This window comes from Meriones unguiculatus, chromosome 6 (genome assembly GCF_030254825.1).
Source record: "Meriones unguiculatus strain TT.TT164.6M chromosome 6, Bangor_MerUng_6.1, whole genome shotgun sequence".
In the NCBI taxonomy this organism is placed as follows: domain Eukaryota; kingdom Metazoa; phylum Chordata; class Mammalia; order Rodentia; family Muridae; genus Meriones; species Meriones unguiculatus.
Window position 1 is genome coordinate 53,003,332 of NC_083354.1, and position 19,573 is coordinate 53,022,904.

General features: G+C 43.6%; 1 protein-coding gene across 2 annotated transcripts in view; it reads left to right on the forward strand.

Moving 5' to 3' along the window:
- Clstn2 (calsyntenin 2) overlaps positions 1 to 19,573 on the forward strand; it is a 583,465-nt gene that overhangs the window by 432,072 nt on the left and 131,820 nt on the right. For both annotated transcript variants that reach the window (XM_060385459.1, XM_060385458.1), the window contains exons 3-4: positions 11,886 to 12,081; positions 12,930 to 13,138. In XM_060385459.1, the coding sequence (XP_060241442.1) occupies positions 11,886 to 12,081; positions 12,930 to 13,138 (405 nt within the window). The remainder of the gene's footprint in view (positions 1 to 11,885; positions 12,082 to 12,929; positions 13,139 to 19,573) is intronic.

Consider the following 19,573-nt stretch of genomic DNA (forward strand, 5'->3'; position numbering starts at 1 on the left):
AAAAAAAAAAATACTGATGAGGTAAGCCAAATTTAGCACTTTGTTATAATTTAACAGTTATCTTGGCTGTGGTGTTTTATCACAGTAATGGAAAGGTGGCTAAGACACAGGTGAGTTGATTTGAATAAGACATTACTGAACTCATAGAAGTTGCTATTATTGTAGCAACATTTCATTTTATCCCACCCGATTTCACTGAGATAGGGCCTCACTGTGTCTCAGGCTGGCCTACAACGGGTGAGCCTCCTTGGTGCCGGAATTACAAATATGCAACCCCAGCAGCATTCACTTAAAAAGCCCTTATCCTTATAAAAATACCTCAGTTTGGACACTAAATTTTAATCAGAACTTCTTGGCTAGGGTTTTGATTTTGTATCGTTTGTTTCTCAAAAAAAAAAAAAAAAAATCAGTCACTGACTTTAAAGTTTCCCACAAGTAAAGTATGTTTTTGTTTCTGTTTTTTTTTTTTTTCTTTAATTTTAAACTTAAAAGAATGGGTTAATAAAACGTAAAATCTAGTTCCTCAGCCAGAATAGGCACAGTCAAGTGTGAAGAGCCACACGTGGAAAGCGACCTCAATGAATATCTCTTGACGAATGTCTCTCCCTGGGCTGTTCTGAGATCCTGAGAGGCTACAGACCAGGAAATTTAAGAAGGATACTTAAAGATTTGGCTTCTTGGGGCTAGAGAGGTGGGCTGGCATTAAGAACACTCGCTGCTCTTCCAGAATACCTGTGTTCAATTCCCAGCGCCTACACAGCAACTCAAAACCATTCCTAACTCCAGTCCAGCGGCTATGATGTCCCCTTCTGGCCTGCCTGGGAACTGCATGTTTATGTTGCGAAGCTCTCATGTTGGATAAACACCCACACTCATCAACTAAAATTAAAAAAAAAAAAAAAAAAATTCTGAAAAGTATTCGATTTCTCAGGACAATTCTGAACAGCCCTGTCAGTACTCTAAGTCTTCCTCTGCAGTTCAGTCCTTGTATCCTGAGAATTCACTGGTTGCTCCTTGGCCCTAAACACCTCTAGTGATCTGGTTTTATGTTTAGCTTCTGTTTCTAAAACCCAGGCCCTGGAAGGCAAGATCAGAGTCCTGGTCTTCTGGGAGCCTCTGCAACTGTTACGATTCCCTCCCCATGGGAGGAAGGCACTACTCAAGAGTGTGTGAAGATAACACGAAAATAATTAAGGACCTCTATATTTGCATATTTGCATGTAACCTTCAAGGCATCTACACATCTATTGCTAATTCTCCAAAGCAGCAAGTGAGAAAGAATGGAAAGAGATAGACTCTAGACCACATTCTCTGCCTCGGTCTGGCTTAACTATTGACCATGTGCTGTGAGCAAAAGGAATCTTTTTTTTTTTTTCTTTCACACAATCCCATTCCAGCTTGACAATGGAAACAATATTATATCCAATTTTGTAATTGGACCCAGAAACTGTACATTTTTTTCTTAATACTTGGGTTTTAAATTTTTTGGCAGATATTTAAAATATAGCCATCATAAACTCAATCACTATTCCAGTTGATATAATTTCGTTGTTTCTTCTATGGTCTGTGCTCTGTGATACCTGACTGTGTTGGTAGAGGCTGGGCATCCCAGTAAGGCAGCCCAAAGCAGTACACCTGCGACATGGGTAAGAGTACATAGTCAAATTGGGAAAGGCTCTTGCCATTACTCACTAGTTCTTAGTTTAAAAAACAACAACAACAACAACAGAGTTTTAATGATAATGTAGTTTTTGACAGGAAGAAGGCAATTTTATTTCTGTTAATCAGATAAGGAAATGAAGGTCAGCAGTACTCTGTTGTTCTAAAGATGGTAAGTGGTTAGTGAGAGTTCAAGTCTAGGGTTCCCTGTCTCAACAACTTGGAGTAGAATCCATGAAGCATTTTATGGAGGCATGCCTATGTTCACAGGGCAGGATTTTATGTCCACAAGGCTATTCATGCTGAAGCTCCTTTTCTGCAACTCAGCAGCCTGTGAGATGGCTCCGTGACACAAGGCAACTGAGTCTAGAAGTATTTGAGAAGAAATGCACTCATCTTCCCTAATACTTGTATTCCCAGAGTGCTGGAAAAGGAAGGGAGGGAGGGAGGGAGGAAGGGAGGGAGGGAGGGAGGGAGGGAGGGAGGGAGGGAGGGAGGGAAGAAAAAAGGAGAAAGGAAGGAAGGGAGGGAGGGAGGGAGGGAGGGAGGGAGGGAGGGAGGGAGGGAAGAAAAAAGGAGAAAGGAAGGAAGGAAAAGGAAAGCAGGAAGGAAGAAAGGAAGGAAAGAAGGAAGAAAGAAAAGAAGGAAGGAAGGGAAAGAAAGAAAGAAAGAGAGAGAGAGAAAGAAAGAAAGAAAGAAAGAAAGAAAGAAAGAAAGAAAGAAAGAAAGAAAGAAAGAAAGGAAGGAAGGAAGGAAGGAAGGAAGGAAGGAAGGAAGGAAGGAAGGAAGAAAGGAAGAAAGGAAGAAAGGAAGAAAGGAAAAGGAAAGCAGGAAGGAAGGAAGGAAGGAAGGAAGGAAGGAAGGAAGGAAGGAAGGAAGGATGAGTACCAGTTTCAGAGCTCAGAGCTTTGGCAGTAGGCACTGCAGGGAACTTTTGCCTACTTACCTGCCTCCTCTGTCTGCAGAGGTGGGGCTGACTTCTATTTTTTCCAAGCCTCCCATCTCCAGCCAGGCAGGTCAATGCAAAGAAATCCAGGCTGTTCCCACCACATCCCTAAGCCCCTGACCCACAGTAAACACCCATGGATGTGAGCAGCCAGGGTCTCTAAAAATCATTATCACTCATTTCCTACTGTAGTCTTTTTTTTTTAACTCAGGGATGGTTTCCTGTAAGAATATGTGCAGTATGTTTTTGTATTGGAAGCCTTTCACCTACAGACATGTCGGGCACGAGGCAGACCAAGTGACCACTCAACCTCTGTGCACGTTTTACTTGACCTAATAATGGCTTTCTGGGCTATGGGCCCTCTCCACATCTCCAGCATATATATAAGCTGTTGCATCGTTTATTTATTCAACGGACGCTGCCAAGGAAGGAAAACATGCCTCGTCTTCATTTCTCAGAAGTGTATATCTGTGCTATGTGAGGCTTCCAAAAAAAAAAAAAACAGAGGGTGTGGGGTTGATCTCAGCACAAAACTTTAGGGAAAATGGCTTTTCAAATTACAGAATATGCTTTTGCTTTGCTTAGTCCTAAGCAGACAGAAAGCTGTAAACAGTGACAGCCAGCTACCCGCTCTGGCTTCTGTTGGGAATTGAGGCAAGGTGACAGTATGCATCTAAGTGCTTGCAGGCCAGAAGGCAGGATTTACTGTGATCATAACAAAAACCTGAGTGACCTTCCTGCTTTCCCAGCCTCACACTGAGCTCGGCATTGTGGCCAAGTGGTACTTTCCCAATTAGGCATGGTTGGCACTCCCATTTGAAATGGAACAAGAACCTCAGAAGCCCCTACAGCTAGGGAAACAGAGAAAGGACTCGGTGCCTGGTATATCTGAACAGCTTCCCACTCCCAGATCTGAGGGGGGGGGCGGGGAGGACTCACAGTGACAATCTCAAACACCTTTTCCTTTCATTTTCTACTCCTGGCTGATTATAAATCTGAAGTGTGTGTGTGTTGGGGGGGGGGGGGGCTTAAAGTCAATTTGTTTGAGTATAAACTTATCTCTAAGTTCAGCTCTAATTTGATATTCTAAACATGATTACCCCAGGATGTAATTAGCATTTGTCCTTTCCCGTTGTATTATACTTACAGTGACTACAAATGACTTTATGGAGAGGTGTACTGCGCCCTCAAAAGCCTGTACTCAACCCTCAGCCTGTGCTGTCCTTGCTAACTGACTGCCATGTTGGTACTAGGACGACAGAGTGTACAGCCGACAGCAAGCTGTCAGATATTCTAGGCACTTCCCCAGTCTAAAGGTGTGCTTCCCACGACCTGTCTTTTCCTCTATTAAAAGTATGGACCGTAAGTAGACTATCCTTTTGGTGCAGTTCCTCAAGGGTGACAGTGCAGTGAGTCATTAGGATGAAATGGTTTTTTTTGGAGATAGAAGGATCTGCTCAGGGCAGTGTATTCAGGACCCCTAACTTTATCCAAGAAGGCTGTTAGCGAAGTCCACCCAGTCACTCTGGAGTCTGAGCTTCCCCACGGCACAGTACTGATATTATGTAAATTCCAAGGTACGGTCATTGGCCAGTGACATTCTGGTGGGGTGGGGGTGGGGAGTATGAGCTGCAGCTAATTGGTGTAAGACGCTTTAAAACTTGCCAGGTTGTTTTGATGACACGTATGACATTTCTGATGGCTAAATGATCTCCCCAACCACTCTCTTTGCTTCTCAAGTTGGAAGAGGGACTTTGCTAGATTCCTGTGACTTTTTTTTTTAATGGAATGACAGAGGTCACAGAAAGCAATCCAGTGACACTCCAGGCCAGACATGAAGTACTTTGCATATATAAAATCACTTAGCCCCGAGCAACTCAAGAGGTAATTGCTATTAACAGAACCTCATGTTAGGGATGAGGAAGCAAGGAAAGGGGGAATTTACTCATGCAAGGCAACAAAGACAGTCTTCCACAGATCTGACATTCCAACCCAGCCTGTCTGGCCCTACATCCACAGGAAGGAGAAATGATGCTCTCTCATCATACCACTTTACTGTATGGATATAAAATTCTGCAACCCACTTGTGAGATGCAAACTGAGTCTGTGAGTTCTCTGTAGGACTTAGGGTCATAGTTGCACACCAGGTACAGGATATGACCCCATGAACTGTGTAACAGCTATATCTGGGAAATGGTAAGAATAGCAGTTCCCAAGAATTTTGTTCCCATTACCTTTTTATGTTCTCAAACACTAGCAAATGCCCTCAAGCACTTTTCTTTATGTCAGTCATCCATCAATATTTATTTAATTAGAAACAAAATCTGAGGCACTTTCAAATAGTCATTTATTTAAAATAGCAATAATAAATTCATTGCATGTTGGCATAAGTAACATAATTTGACAAATATATTTTTCAAAGCAAGTTTATAAGAAATAGCATTGCCAACATTTTTGCAATCTGTCCAATATCTAGCTTAATAGAAGTATATCAAGAGCCTTTCTGATTTTTGTCTTCTATGTACATTATTAGGTTATTTAGGCTAGAATGTGAAGAAAATATGACAATTAGAAAAGGGAATTATGCAGTAAGAAAAGGGGGAAGTACTTTAATAATCTGTTCTGATAATTACAGACAGTCTTTTTCACATATCAGAAGTCCTCTGGTAGTTCCTAAAGAGATAAATACAGAAAGTGAAATTATATTGATGTGCTTATTATGCAATGTGTCTTGGTCCATGCAGGGCGCTTCAACAAAACACCATAGACTGGAATTTTAAAAACAGCGAATTTTTTTTTCTCACTGTTATGGAAGTTGTGAAGTCTATGATCAAAATACTGAAAGATTCACTGTCTGCTAAGGGGCTATTTCTTAAGCAGTGATTTCTCACTGTAAGGAGATCTTCCCAGGTCTAATCTATAATCTATTCCTAAGGGCAAAACCAGTGATCAGTTTTGATCCCCCCCCCCCACTGAATCGTATGCAAGAGCAGAAGAAAAATTGATTCCCAGGCATTCCTTTCTGTTGTGATCAGTTTGAGAGTTGGGTTTTCTAAAAGGAGTTTAGAGAAAGGGAATCAGTCCAGTGCAAACTGTTACATTAAAAGCTATTGATCTGTCTTGCTCCGCGAATTTTTAGGATCTATAACCATGTGACACTCTGCATTGGTCATTTACTAGAAATCATGTATCCTGTTAAATGGTACCTTTCAAAACTGGAAATCTTTCATCACAAGGTATCAAAAGGTCCTTTTCATTATCACTGCCTCAAGGTTGTTTAACAACAGCAGAACCAAGTTTCCAAACACCAAAAGCTCAAATTGTAACACCGGCAACATTTTCATATCTCTTTTTTTAGAGGCTTCTTTTCAGGAACGTGCCTTTCCATCATTCTTACAAGTAAAGAGTGATGCTTGAAAAAGTCCCTGCTTAGCTCCCAACTTGCTTTCTTCACACTTTCCCAGACACCACACCTGCTATTCCAGCAGAGGCAGTTAACTCCACTTCCAGCTTTGTCACACTAAACAATAAAAGCCATGAAGGCAGCTGGGTGTGGTGATACATGCTTGCCATGCCAGCCCTCAGAAGATTGAGGTAGGAGAATCACAAAGTCCGAGCTTAGCCTGGGCAATGGAATGAGACCCTGTCTCAAAACAACAGTAACAAGAAAATATGAACCCAAGGATTTAGACTAAAAAAAAATTCAATAAAATTTACTGAAGGAACTAAAGTCATTCTCCGCTGCTATTGAATGATTTGTTTATTTTTTTTTTAACTATGAGGATCCTGTGGTGAAAATGCAGCCACTATTCAGCATCCCACATCTTTATTTGCCATTGCTTTTATAGCAGCAGCACAAAGCCAAGCACAGCAGTGAAAAGTCAGGCATCTTAGTGTTGATAGGATGGTCACCATGCCCTTGTGGTGCCCTAGAGAGCCTAGGAATCCCTGCAGACTGTTCTGGAGAAGCACTGTGCTGGAGGATCCCAGTGATGGAGTCCTGAGCACCATGCACAAGCTGCTGGGTGCTGGGACTAAATGCACAGATGGACCTTTCATTCCCTATTGTCAGAGTGACCTCTGATGAATCCTGTGACCTCCCCCAGACTCAGTTTCCTCATATGGAAGACAGAGTCAATACAGTCCATTGCTCAAGAGTTGTGCTTTCAGAAATAGTCTTTGAAAACCAATCTAAAGGGCTGGAGAGTTAGCTTAGCAGCTCAGAGTGCTTGTTCTTGCACAGGACCAAGATTCCCAGCGCTTACATGATGGCTCATAATCATCCGTAATTCCTCTTTCAGGGGATCAGATGCCCTCTTCTGACTTCTGTGGGCATCAAGCATATATGCATGCAGGCAAAAGATTCATACTCATAAAATAAATCTTAAGAAAGAAAGAAAACGAATTTAAAGACACTCTCCTCAGAAACTTCTGGCAGAGCTGAAGAGACAGCTATTCCCATTTCTGCTGAGTCAGAGAAGCGTGAAACTGCTGAAGAGAAGGTAATTGTGTGCTACAAACAGAAATCTAGAGGGTGAGAGCCATCACGGCCCATGCAGGCGCTATACCTGTTCCTTCCGGTCAGGCCTTTGGAGGTGTTTGTGATAAAGCTGAGTTCATCTACTTTCTACATCTACCTGATTTGCCTGCCACAGCAGGTGAGGAATGGCACCCAGAGGCTCAGTGCTCTCAGGTCCCCACTCAGGCGGCTGCCCACCTGATGTACACACTAACCTGTGTGTGTCATATACACAGTTTCTGCCAGGCCAGCTCCCCCACAGAAAAGCGTGTTGGAAAGAGCGATTTTGACAGTGATGTTTCATCCAGAGGCCATCAGTCTGATTTGTTTTTGTTTGAAGTGCGTCATCCTCCCACAGAAAAACCTTTACAAGTAACAAACTCCAGACCAAGGTGACCCAGCATATTAGAAACTGATGCTTCGAGCTGGTCTAAGCATCTTTATTCCGAAACCCCATCCTGGATCATTCTCGTACCTACATTTTCCTTTCTTTCAACTTGCCGTATATTAATTTTTCTCTTTGATATAGTTCTAGCTATAGAAAAAGTAAAGCCCTTTTCTCTATTAAGTAGCACCAGTTTGTGTGCATGATGTGTATGTGATGTGTGTGTGTGTGTGTGTGGTGCATGCAACCCCCTTCCCCCACCTGTTTGTGAGCATATGGAGGCCAAAGGAAGGCGCTGATGGAGTTCCTCCATCATTCTCTGTTTTATTACATGGAGACAGGGTATTTCTCATAGAACCAAGAGCTTTCAGGATCTGCCCGCACTCCTTAACGCTGTGGTAACAGGTATGAATAGACATGCCTGTTTTTGTTGTTGTTTGTTTGTTTGTTTGTTTGTTTTTGCATGGGTTCTGGGATTCAACCTCAGGTCCTTAGGACAGTAGAGCTCCTACCCCTGGAGCCACCTCCCTGGCCCCAGCAATGCCAGTTCTAAACACAAACATTTAACTGGAACTCAGTGCCTCTCTGACCGCAGGGCCCTGTGTGACTTTCACATCACACACCAGAGAAGTTGGCCCTAATCTAGCAGTTTCTGTTCCTGCCACACTGGACCATGAAGTGTTGGACTCACCCTGTCCTTTTCTTTTGAAGGTCCCCTCTGCCTGAAACAAGATGTCATTCCAGTGGCCTGGGTGTCTCCTCTTTCTCCTCCCGTAGCCTCAGCACAGCTTTCACATCCTTAGGCAAGCATGCCCTCCCTGTCCCACCAGATCTGACCTCGGCACCTCTTCTGCAGTGTGTATGTGGCGCTCCCTGCTTCTTAGCCAGGGATGTAGCTGTCTGACTGCTTCTCTTCCTGGACTGCAAGTAGTAGTGTGTGGACCATAGGTGAGGCTGGCTGTGTTCATCGCCGTTTCACTGGTGCCCGGCACTTAGTTCCTAATAAATACTTACTGCATGAATGGGTGGATTATCTAGCAAGAAAATGCTTGTTCAACGGGGGGAGCATAAGTATGCTCCATATGGAGCATAAGTATGCTCCATAATCAGTGTGACATGAGTTCTAAGTTATGTCCAAAAGGGGCCAAATAGTGTTTCAGGCTGACATGGTTTGCACCAAGTGGGCCCTGAGCTGGTCCTATTTGTAGTCAGTCTTTTCTACAACCTAACAGCTACTTGATGACACCTGATTCTTATGTTTTAAATACCCAAGTCATCCATCCTCATTTCTAGTGTAGTCTAGTATCTGGGGCTTATTTGATGTGGTAGTCAGCTTTCTGGCACTTTCAAAAAAAAATGCCTGAAAAGACAACACACCAGACAAAATATCTGGAGAGAGAACTGGTTCCTTATGGCTTACAGTTTCAGAGTCCTCAGTGATGGACCCTGGGCCCTATTGCTCCGGACGTGAGGTGAGACTATGTGAGAGGCCTTTGGCCTGAGGTGAGGTGGAGAGTCATGGTGTGAGCACGAGGTAGAACAAAGCTGCTTACCTCATGGCAGCCAGGAAGGAGAACAAGATGGAAATGGGGAGGCAGGGCTAGCTCTACCCTTCACAGGTATGCTTCCCCTGACCTGCTTTGTGTAGCTAGACTCTGACAGCCCATTCTGTTATAGATTTATCAGTGTATTGTCAATCCATCCACCATGTCATTGCCTTCATGATTCACACCTCTGACTCCTGCATATGGAATTAAACCGCCAATGAATGAGTCCTTGGGTGGGGTTCACTTCGTATGCAAACCGTAATAGTCAGTCTTCTAAATTGCTAGTTCCACTGAATTATATTGAGCTAAGTAAGTGAACCAAAAGTTTACTTTTCTCTTCTCTCCCTGGGTCTCCTCTGTGCCCTTTCCTTCCTTCCTCCCTTTTTTCTTCTTAAGGATTGCTGAGTCTCATGAACTACTTTGGTTGTGATCAGATGTTTCCAGCAGAAAATTACTCTCATCTATTTTAAGTTTAACTTGGCTCTTCAGAATGAAATAGTCTGATTAGCCTTATAATCATGGTGGTGGTTGGGCTCGCCAGAGAATCCTCCAGAACCAGTTTGAGTATGCTGGTAACATTGTCACAGAGATAGAATCACGGGGCATATTGCCTAATTCAGAGCAGTAATTAAACTCAGGGATGAGTTAAAACCTATTCTTAGGCCCTAAAGGCTACAGGGCTACCCTTATCAAAATGGGCAATGCTGAGATGCCCAGTGAACATCGGGCAGCGGGAGCTGGCGGGAGCCTAGGTTCATGCTATAACCTGGTCCACAACCCATTTGATTCACTGTTGTATATCTATATTTGAGAGACAGCCAGGAAGGGAGGTAATGAAAGTGGAATGTTCATAATGAAATCAAAGATCAAAGAAATAATAAGAAAAGCAAAAGCCCATGGGTAAAATTGGTATTGATTCAACATCTTAGAAAACGTTGTTAGTAAGAGATCAGGGCACGCTTCCCATATGGAAAGTGAGGGACTCAGCTCAGCCACACTCAAATTATTGTCTGAATATGAGTCATTCCCAGAGGGATCCCTGGGGGTCTTTTTAGACATCTTGGGGATCTTTGGAAATGGAGTGCTAGAGTAGAACATGTGGGATCACAGGTCAGCCATTCCTGGGTTTAATGCCCAAGTTTACCCTGGTGACATTGAGCAAACTTCATGATTTCACTCGTCCTCTTCTCCTTCATCCTCCTTCCCACTCCCACCCCCCAATTTGTATAAGTTTAAGTCATGAAGACTTATAATCTTAGCATTTAGGATGCTAAGGTAAGAGGATTGTGGGACCCAGACTGCCCTGGACTAAATAGTAGGACCCAGCCTCGACAACAAAAGAACAATAATGATTTGTATACGCTTTTATAGAACAGCTGCCTTGTAGGTTTGTTATGAAGGTCAAGTAAGATTGCCTAGAAACAAAGATCATTGCCCAAAGCAAGCATGCAATCAATCCCATTATTCCTATGCCTCCAACTGTCACCTCCTATCAACATCTGAATAGACTCTGGGCTAGGGTGAGTCAGAGGCCTCTGTCACCCCAAAAGCAAACTCTGCTAGACATTCCCAGGCAGTTCACAGGCCTCTCCCTGGTCCAGGCAGTATGGCTGAAGCAATGTCAGACCAAGGGCGAGGCATCTCAGAGTACATGTCCTTTTCCCTAACTTTATCCCATGGACCACTTTACTGATTTTAGGCACACCTAAAAACCCAGAGGAGGATTGTCACATGACTTAAACCTATCACTTCATATATATCACACTTGGAATTTGAACCTAGATATCTTGACTCCATACTTTGGTAGCCTACAAACGGGTTCTCCTGCCCATCCAAGAGTGCTAGCATACCCCTCTGCAATATAAGTGGCCTTTGGACAGCTGGACATCACTGCCTGAAGTCTACAAGTGCTCACAAGAGGACATGTCTCAAAATTTCAGCACATCACAAAACGTTTACTACAGGGCTTGCCTTATAGTCAGAGTTCAAGAAATAAATATTCACAAATAGAGGAAAAAAGAATATTCTTGTGGCCTTATTATTTTAATTCAGGGAAGCAGTTATAATAGACATTAGCCTAGCCGAAGGGGCAAAATGCATTAATTTCGCAACATGTTCTGCTCTTTAAGAAGTTAGCTGTTCAAGCTCCATGGGGAGTCTTGAACTCACAGAGTCTGACTCCCACTGATTCAAAAGAGAAAATTGCCTGCTCCCACTGTGAGTGGGAGGGGGGGTAGAAAGACATAATGGAGACTGGGGGGAGGGGGAGGATTTTGCAACAACAGTGTGCTATATGGAAACCAGGGTGAAGGAAATAGAAAAGCAATGTTCATGCTTAAGACGAATGAAGGCTCTAGCCATCTCCTAGTCCTGGCTGTACTGCCAGCCCATGCAAGATGCTTTCAAGCACAGAAGATGTTGTCAGATGACAATAGGCTGGGCAAAGCTTTAGCCTTTGATTCTTTTTACTAACAGCCCTTTGTCTTTTGTTTTAAACTTTGTTAGCAAATTCCTTGATCCCAGTCTGGGCCAAAGGCAAGGGGAAGTCTACCAGAAAGACTAAGAAACTGAGAAAAAGTACTGCCCATACAAAGCCTACACAAGCACCTGCTGAGTGACATCCCCAACCCATGAAACACTTCCATTTTAGTCTCCATAAAATGAGCACACACGCAGGTCTGATCTCCAGAGGCCAAGACTAGTTGAACATCCAGAGCCTGTGGAAGAAATTGTGTCGAAGTCTTGGGCTTGTGGATCTGGCTCAGGACAGGCACTGTCTTCAGCCTGGAGACTCCCAGTGTTCACCCTCACTTCTCTCTTCTTCCGCAGGGGAAATCTGTGCATTCAAGATCCACGGGCAGGAGCTGCCCTTTGAGGCTGTGGTGCTCAACAAGACATCTGGAGAGGGCCGACTCCGGGCCAAGAGTCCCATTGACTGTGAGCTGCAGAAGGAGTACACATTCATCATCCAGGCCTACGACTGTGGGGCGGGGCCCCGGGAGGCAGCCTGGAAGAAGTCACACAAGTGAGCTCCCTGTCCCCCCCCTTCTGTTCTTTAAATATGTCTACCTACAGGTCACACCAGAGGCATGGTTGGAAGGTGGCTCCGACACTCTCAATTCTATTAGCATCTCTTTGCCTAGGAGCAGAAAGTGGGCTGTGGTAGTGGTGGTGGTTGGGGGATGAGGCACTCATGTTTATAATTGATCGTATTTGAAAAAGACCCAGGTGTGGCCAAGGTGATGGTGAGTTACCACCAGAGCATTTGCATAAGCTAATTTCTACAGCAGGAATACTGTACCTGCTTTTCTTCCCTGGAAAAGACTCCTAGGCCATCTCCAGAACAAAGTGAAAACATTGCTTCCTATAGAAAGCACTCCTTAAGTCCACCCCTCTCCTCAGATCCAGCCTAAATTTTTTTCAGCATTTCTGCAAAGCTCTTTGTTTCTCTCTGTCACATACTTCTCACCTTGAGTCAACCCTGTTCTCTCCCTTAAGGGGTTTGGCTCAGAGCATAACAGAGCATAAGAAGCCGACTTCTTTCTGGGTGGAAGAATGAGTGACTCGAGGAAAGGGAATTGCGGGGGGGGGAGACGTTGGAGAGGGAATGTTTAACCTTGGGGATGACAATGGGGGCAATGGGGAATGACAACAAATGGGGAGGATTCTCTAGGGCCCTTGCTCAGCATCAAGGCAAGAGCAGGTTGCTTCAGCTGGCTCCCAAAGGGAGGGAAGACAGAGCTCTCAGGCACCAACATCCTTGAGAACCCTGAGGCCTCGTCACTCACATGGCCGTGGGCTGGATCAATGCCCCACAACATATGGTGTGATTCCTCCTTTACCATCATTTCTTCTTTCTGATTTGTGATGCAGGGCTGTGGTCCACATTCAGGTGAAGGATGTCAACGAGTTTGCTCCCACCTTCAAAGAGCCAGCCTACAAGGCCATCGTCACAGAGGGCAAGATCTACGACAGCATCCTGCAGGTGGAAGCCATTGATGAGGACTGTTCCCCCCAGTACAGCCAGATTTGCAACTATGAAATTGTCACAACGGATGTGCCTTTTGCCATTGACAGAAATGGTAAGTGTCCTGAGGAGATGCCAGTATGGGCAGGAAAACAAATTCACTGTCCCTGCACTCAAGGCCAAGAGGGGGTCCCAAATGTACTTGACAGTGGTAACTCAAAAGAGACCCTTTACTTAGACAGCATGACCCAATTCTGCACTTGAGTTGATGGCTCACATATAATTAGAACCTTGTTAGGTTTAAACTACTTCCAGGAAACCCCAGGAACCTCTATGAATATGGTCTGGAGAACTCATAATCTCACACATTTGAATACAAAACAAAGACAGTTTCCTGGAAATTTTATTTAGCTATTATCTAGGTGTGCACCTGATCATCATCTTGGTCACATCTGGATCCCTTACAGTATTCTCAGTTATAATGTGAGTGCTCCCCAATCACCAACAACAACCACTTGTTTCTGCTTCCAGGCAAAGCGATACTAACAGAGTTGGGAATTTTAAGCTACCTTCCAACCATAACTTTGTTAAGAAACGTTTAAAACGCTTGCCAACTTCCCCTTTGAGAATCCAAACTGTAGCAGAGCCTCTGCCCACCCCCAGTTTGAATTGAACTGAAAATGGTTCCATAAAACCATTTGGATATTACCCATCACCATTAACATGACTCTTATGATAGTGTACACATGGCCAGAGGTCCAATCAACTCAGTCCACTTGGACTATAACTTGATTGCAATGCAATGAAATGGTATTATTTGCTGAGTACCTTGTTTAGTAGTAGTGTGAATTGTCTGGGTACTTTATATTATCCCTGCTGTGTTTTAGGTAACAGTTGGGTAGCACAGAAGGATGTGAAAGTTGCAAGACCTGAGACATCTGTAACCAAGTCTTAGGTTTGGTGATAGACTCAGAGTAGAGCTAGAAGAGATCTTAAGATAGACACAAGCCTGTCTTTATGGGAGTTTACCAAACAGAGAGGGAGAGAGAGAGAGAAATCATGAAGGGGACATGAAGAGTGAAAAAACAAATGCTGGTAACTGGAGTTAGAATGCAAATTAGATTCGAGAATCCTGCCAGCCACCATTGACAGTGGGCAAAAATTAGTCACTTGCTCCTAAGTCTTCTGGAGTGCTTCAAGAGGGAAGCTTGCTCTGTGGTATACTCTTTTGCATCTTCAGAACAAGAGCAGGGTCCAGAAAGCAAGGGAACACCTGCACCCTCACTTTCAAGTATTGTCCCAGAAGATCTGCCTGTTTATTATGACAGGAGGCTAAAGGCATGTGACTAAGAGGGACATGTCTGTACCTGGTTCATTATACAGGGCAGGAGGAAAGAGAAGGAAGGAATACTGGAGGGGAAGATAAGTTTTATCTGTGGAACCTTCCAGAACCATTCCCACACAGCTTCACCAGCAAGCCAAGCCCTATGAGAAGCTGGCCTGTACCCCCTACACATAGACACACACAAACCATAAATTACAAAAGAACTTTTGTGTTTTCCTCCTCTGGGTTTCTATTCCCCTGTCATCGGTTTTTCAGCCTGTCCCCAAAAAGCTTGGGAATCTGGGGCATGACAAGTACATGGTAAATAGCAAGACAGCTCAGTGGAGACATCTGTGATTACTGGTCAAGCTGCACTTGGCCTCCTGGTCCTTGTTCTCAAGGGCTCCCAGGGTAAGATGAAATGCAAATTCTTCCATCTGAGGGTAAACGGCCCTAGTCAAGAAGATAATTACTCACCTTGATGAGCCATTCCACTAACATATGCCAATTTATTTCCCTGGCTGTCTCATTAAAAGTGAGTAATGGGCCTTTGCCAGGCCTCTGCCTCCAACTTTGGTTTACAACATAAGATGGCGAGGAGAGTTGGCCCCCAACAGAGAGGTTTACAAAAGTGGCTCTCCGTGTAATGAAGACAGGACCTGGGCAGCTCCCAGTCTAATGAGCTTCCCAGTGGGCCCTTATCCATCACTTCTGTGGCAACTGTCTCAGCTCCTTGAAGAAGGTCTTTGCATATGAGCACATCATGGAAAGTGCTGCTGAGTCTCAGATCCCTCCCTAGACCACAAAGATTTCCACATTCTTTATTCCACAGCTAAGGAGATGCTCCCAGTTCTTCAACTTGCCAGGCTCTTTGCTTGTGAGAAGAAAGGAAAAGACACAGGAGCAGAAAGAGTAGAAATACTTAGGTGGAGGCAGAATGACCTCCTGTACCTACAGGCCCAACATCTTTCACCTGTAACCTTTGATCTCCTTCCATGTGATACCTTTGCAGTCTCAGCTCTAAACTCATGGTTCTGAGGCCATGGATGGGATGTTTGCTCAGAGTACTCACAGCAGCTGAGTAATGCTGCTATCTATGGTCATTAGATACTTGTTCCTGTGACTGGGCCATGGGGTTTAGTCAGTCTCCATGAAATCTTGGCTGAGATGATGCACATAGAACTTTGAAGTGAGGTTTTTGCCTCCATCTTGGAAAGTTCTAGTACTGGGTGGCATACAAGCTCCATCGCTGGCTTTTGGCCAGCCTCTCTGAAATAAACAGAATCTGGATTCAGTTTTCAGTAGACAAGAGGAGAAACTGAACCCTAAGGCAGGAAGAATTTCCTAATTTGTTGCCATATTGTTGGCACTTGAAGCTTCCCACTACAAACCTCTTCCTTGATGATACTTGAACGGGACAGATAGGAGTTTAGGTTCATAAGCATAGTATGGGGTAAGATCACCAAGGAAGCAGAGAAAGAGGCCCCGGTTTGTTTCCCCAACAAAGAACAAGTATGTAGCCATGCATACATGAAAACAGCCAGTCTAGGACAATGGGATCAAATTAAGAAATTACAAGACAATGGAAGAAATATTGAGAATAACTATGTAAAAATTAAATAAGAATATCAGTTTCATTTTTACCTACATCAGCCCATCCCCCAGGCTGGCAGGGCCCATCACAGAGAGGGAATTCCTGAGCTCACCTACTCCTTCCATAGGAAAAAAAAAAAAGTAGAGTGTGCTGAACATCCAGCTTCGCCAGGCTTTCAAAACAGTTCCCAAAGGACTTACTTCAGAGTCATCCCACCCATTATCAAGGAGGCCAACATAGCCAAGACATCAGGCAATATCTGGAAACAAATAAGATAGTCAGGGACTCTCAGTGTCAGCCATGTGGTCTCCAGTGACCTCCTCTTCAGAGGCCACCAGTAGCCTTCACTGGGTTCCTCTTCCTCTCTCTTGGTCACCACTGCACAACACTGTAGCTTTCATTATCATGCATTGCTGAAAATAAATGGTATCAGGTTAATAATGTTTAGTATTTGCCCTGTAATCTAACCCCCTGATGTTAGGGTACAGAATACACTGAAAGAACGACCCAGGACTTGATTAGCCTGCAAGAAATAAAGGGTGTTTATTCTGCAGAAGTCCAGCATACTGGGGTCACCACCTTTACAACATGGCAGTGACCCAGAGGGGAGCTTGAAGACCCCTTTTTAAAGCTGGGAAGGGGAATTCCTACTGTGGCTATGTGACCTCGATTGAAATTGGCTGGTGCCCATGATGGCTATGTGACTCTGATTAGGTGCTTTTCAGACAGGTAGTTAAGGAACCTTATCTTCCCCAGGCCAGATGTCTTGGCTGTTACTGATTGTTTGCCCTTTTTCTGTGTTTTTTCCTCTAACTTGTAGGCCTGTTCTGTCTAGCAAGAAAATAAAGCCTGTCATGGAGTTGGTCAGGCTCATTTAGCCAGGCTCTTTCGCTATCACAATCAGTAAAAGACACAGACACCTGCTAGATTTTAGAGTAGCCTTATTTCACTGGGAGCAGGACAGTCATTAACCCTCTAAACTGTCTTTACCTCCCAGCCCCATCCCAGGCTACCTCCCATCCATAATTCCATAAAGACTTGCTTCTTCTTCATCTTGGCCAATTCCTCCATCCATGCCTCCATGCCGGCCGTGCGCTTCTTCCATGCTAACCTCGTCCATGTGTGTTAGAGCATGCGCCAATGCACTAGCCCTCTCCTAGGTTGCTTTGCAACACGTGATGTCATTGTGTGCAGCTGCCAGGTGCCAGGTGTGTGGTAGAGACAGATCCTATCCTCTTGTACCACTAAGGAGCCCATAGTTTTTCACTTTTTCAGTCTCTGGGTATTTGAGCCACTACTCCTCTTCATGCTCTGTCCAGGAGATAAACCTAGCTGCTTCCTCCAAGGGCACCCAACCAGACACCAGTACAGCCAGGGAGCCATAAACAAATGACCTGTGCACCCACTGCAAGCATAGGCTGACCATGACATACGCACTTGTTACTAGTCCTTGAGCCCAAGAGCATCTAGTCTCAATTCTCATTATCAGGTCTCTCAGCTAAATGTGTGTCTGCAGCTATTTCATGTAATCACGGGCATGCCTTCCAGCCCTGCCTTCCCTCACCAAACCCCACAATCATGTTCACTCCTCAAGTTGCTCCCCATAGCCACAAAGATGAGCGTTGTAAGCTCTGATGCCTCACTAACCCTGTCATTGATGCCCATTGGCTGACGTGCTGTGCTCACAGTCAACCTTTGTAGCTACAAACATTGCGCAACCAGGCCCAGCGGCATCACCCTGCCACTTGCACCACCACCACCAGGCTTGAATTTATAGCTAGTTCCTGCATCTGCCCACGTCCACACTGGCAGCTTGAGCCCTACTGTTATACATATACAGACAATTGGTCTAATCTCTGTTGCTGGCTCCCATGCACCAAATGGATAAACAAAGCCAGTGTTTATAATAGGGTACGTACACATTACCAGCCTTCTGCCTGTGGCTTTGTGCATGTACAGTACCATACCCAGAGATTCACAGCCGACCTTACCCCAACTCTTGTCATCATGTGCATTCCTGCAGCCAGTCAGATGTTCAACAATGGCTTCAGCATCTGCTCCTTGTCACAGCTACCACAAGGAAACCAAGCCACCCCTCTGCCACCATATCCCTTGCAGTACCAAGGACCACATATTGCTGATGTTGTAAATCCCAAATTCCTGAAACAAGTCATCATGCTCTCCCTTTCACATCTGGAACCACATGCTGGACACTAAGTGTGATGCCTCAGGGTTACCCCTCAACCCACACAGTGAAGGTATTTCATTCCGGAAGCCATTCCCAAGAGTCTAGAAAAGGTGGATGTGTTTTCTTCAAATGCTCAGACAACTACTGAAGACTATAAGAGTCATTCTCACTGCTCACATATAATTTCAGTTCCAGGGGAACCAATGCCCTCTTCTGGCCTCTACAGGCAACAAGCATGGGTGTGGTATATAGACATATATGCTTGAGCTGAAGCAAAATGATGCTGTTTAATAATATCAAAGCATGTGAAAGTCATTGGTACCAATAAGTACATATCAAATTATAATATTCTGATACTATCATGGTGATAGATAAATTACTTACAAATATATCTTGAAGACAAAAGTATTAAGACTAAGTACAACTAAGATAATATACAATGAAAACAAAAGCAGGTAAACTGTGACATCCAAACACACACCTGAAGATAGGGGGTACATAGCTTTTACTGAAGTTAAGTTGATGTTGGTTTTAAAAAGACCAGTATAACTATATTTCATGTAAGCCTCATAGTAACAGCAAAGGGGAAAGCAATAAAAATGTACTACTATAGAAAATTATCAAATAATAAAGAAAGTAAAGAGAAGCAATGAATAGAATCAGGATGTAGACAACAACTGGAAAATAATTTAAAATAACAATATTAAGTCCTTGTCTACTAATAATTATTTTAAATGTAAATGGGCTAAATTCACCAATCAAAATTCACAGTGATTAAATGATGAAAAAGTAGAATTTAAGTAAAAGACTGTATCAATAGACAAAGAAGGTCAATATCTAATGATGAGGATAAACTTGTCAATAGGCTAACTATTATAAAGACATGTGTACAGCATTAAAACATCTAAATATACAAAGCAAATACTCACAGATCTGAAAGAAAAAACAAACAATAATACAATAATAGCAAGGGTCTTTAATACCCACCTTTAGAAATGGACAGATCATCTGGACAGAAAATCAATAGGAAGGCATTGCACTTAAATTATACTTTAAAGCTCAACACACACAGAGCATTTTCTCAACAGCAGCAGAATACAAAGCACACAGGAGACATATTCAGGATAGATAACACTGGAGCACAAAACCAGCCTTAAATTTAAGAATAAAATCACATCAACCACCCCTTTCAACCACAACTATAGGAAACTAGAGAATAATACCAGGAAGAAAACAAAAGATGAAAAATTCAGAAATATGTGTAAATTATGTAACATTCGCCTGACAACCAATGGGTGGAGGAAATTACCAAAAGACAAGTTGAAGGAATAGTTAAGGGTGGAGGAAGTGTAACCATACCCAAACTTAAGCTGTTGAAAAAGCAGTTCTAAGAAGGCAATTTATGGTGGTAAGAATTGTGTTTTAAAAAGACAAAAAAAAAAAA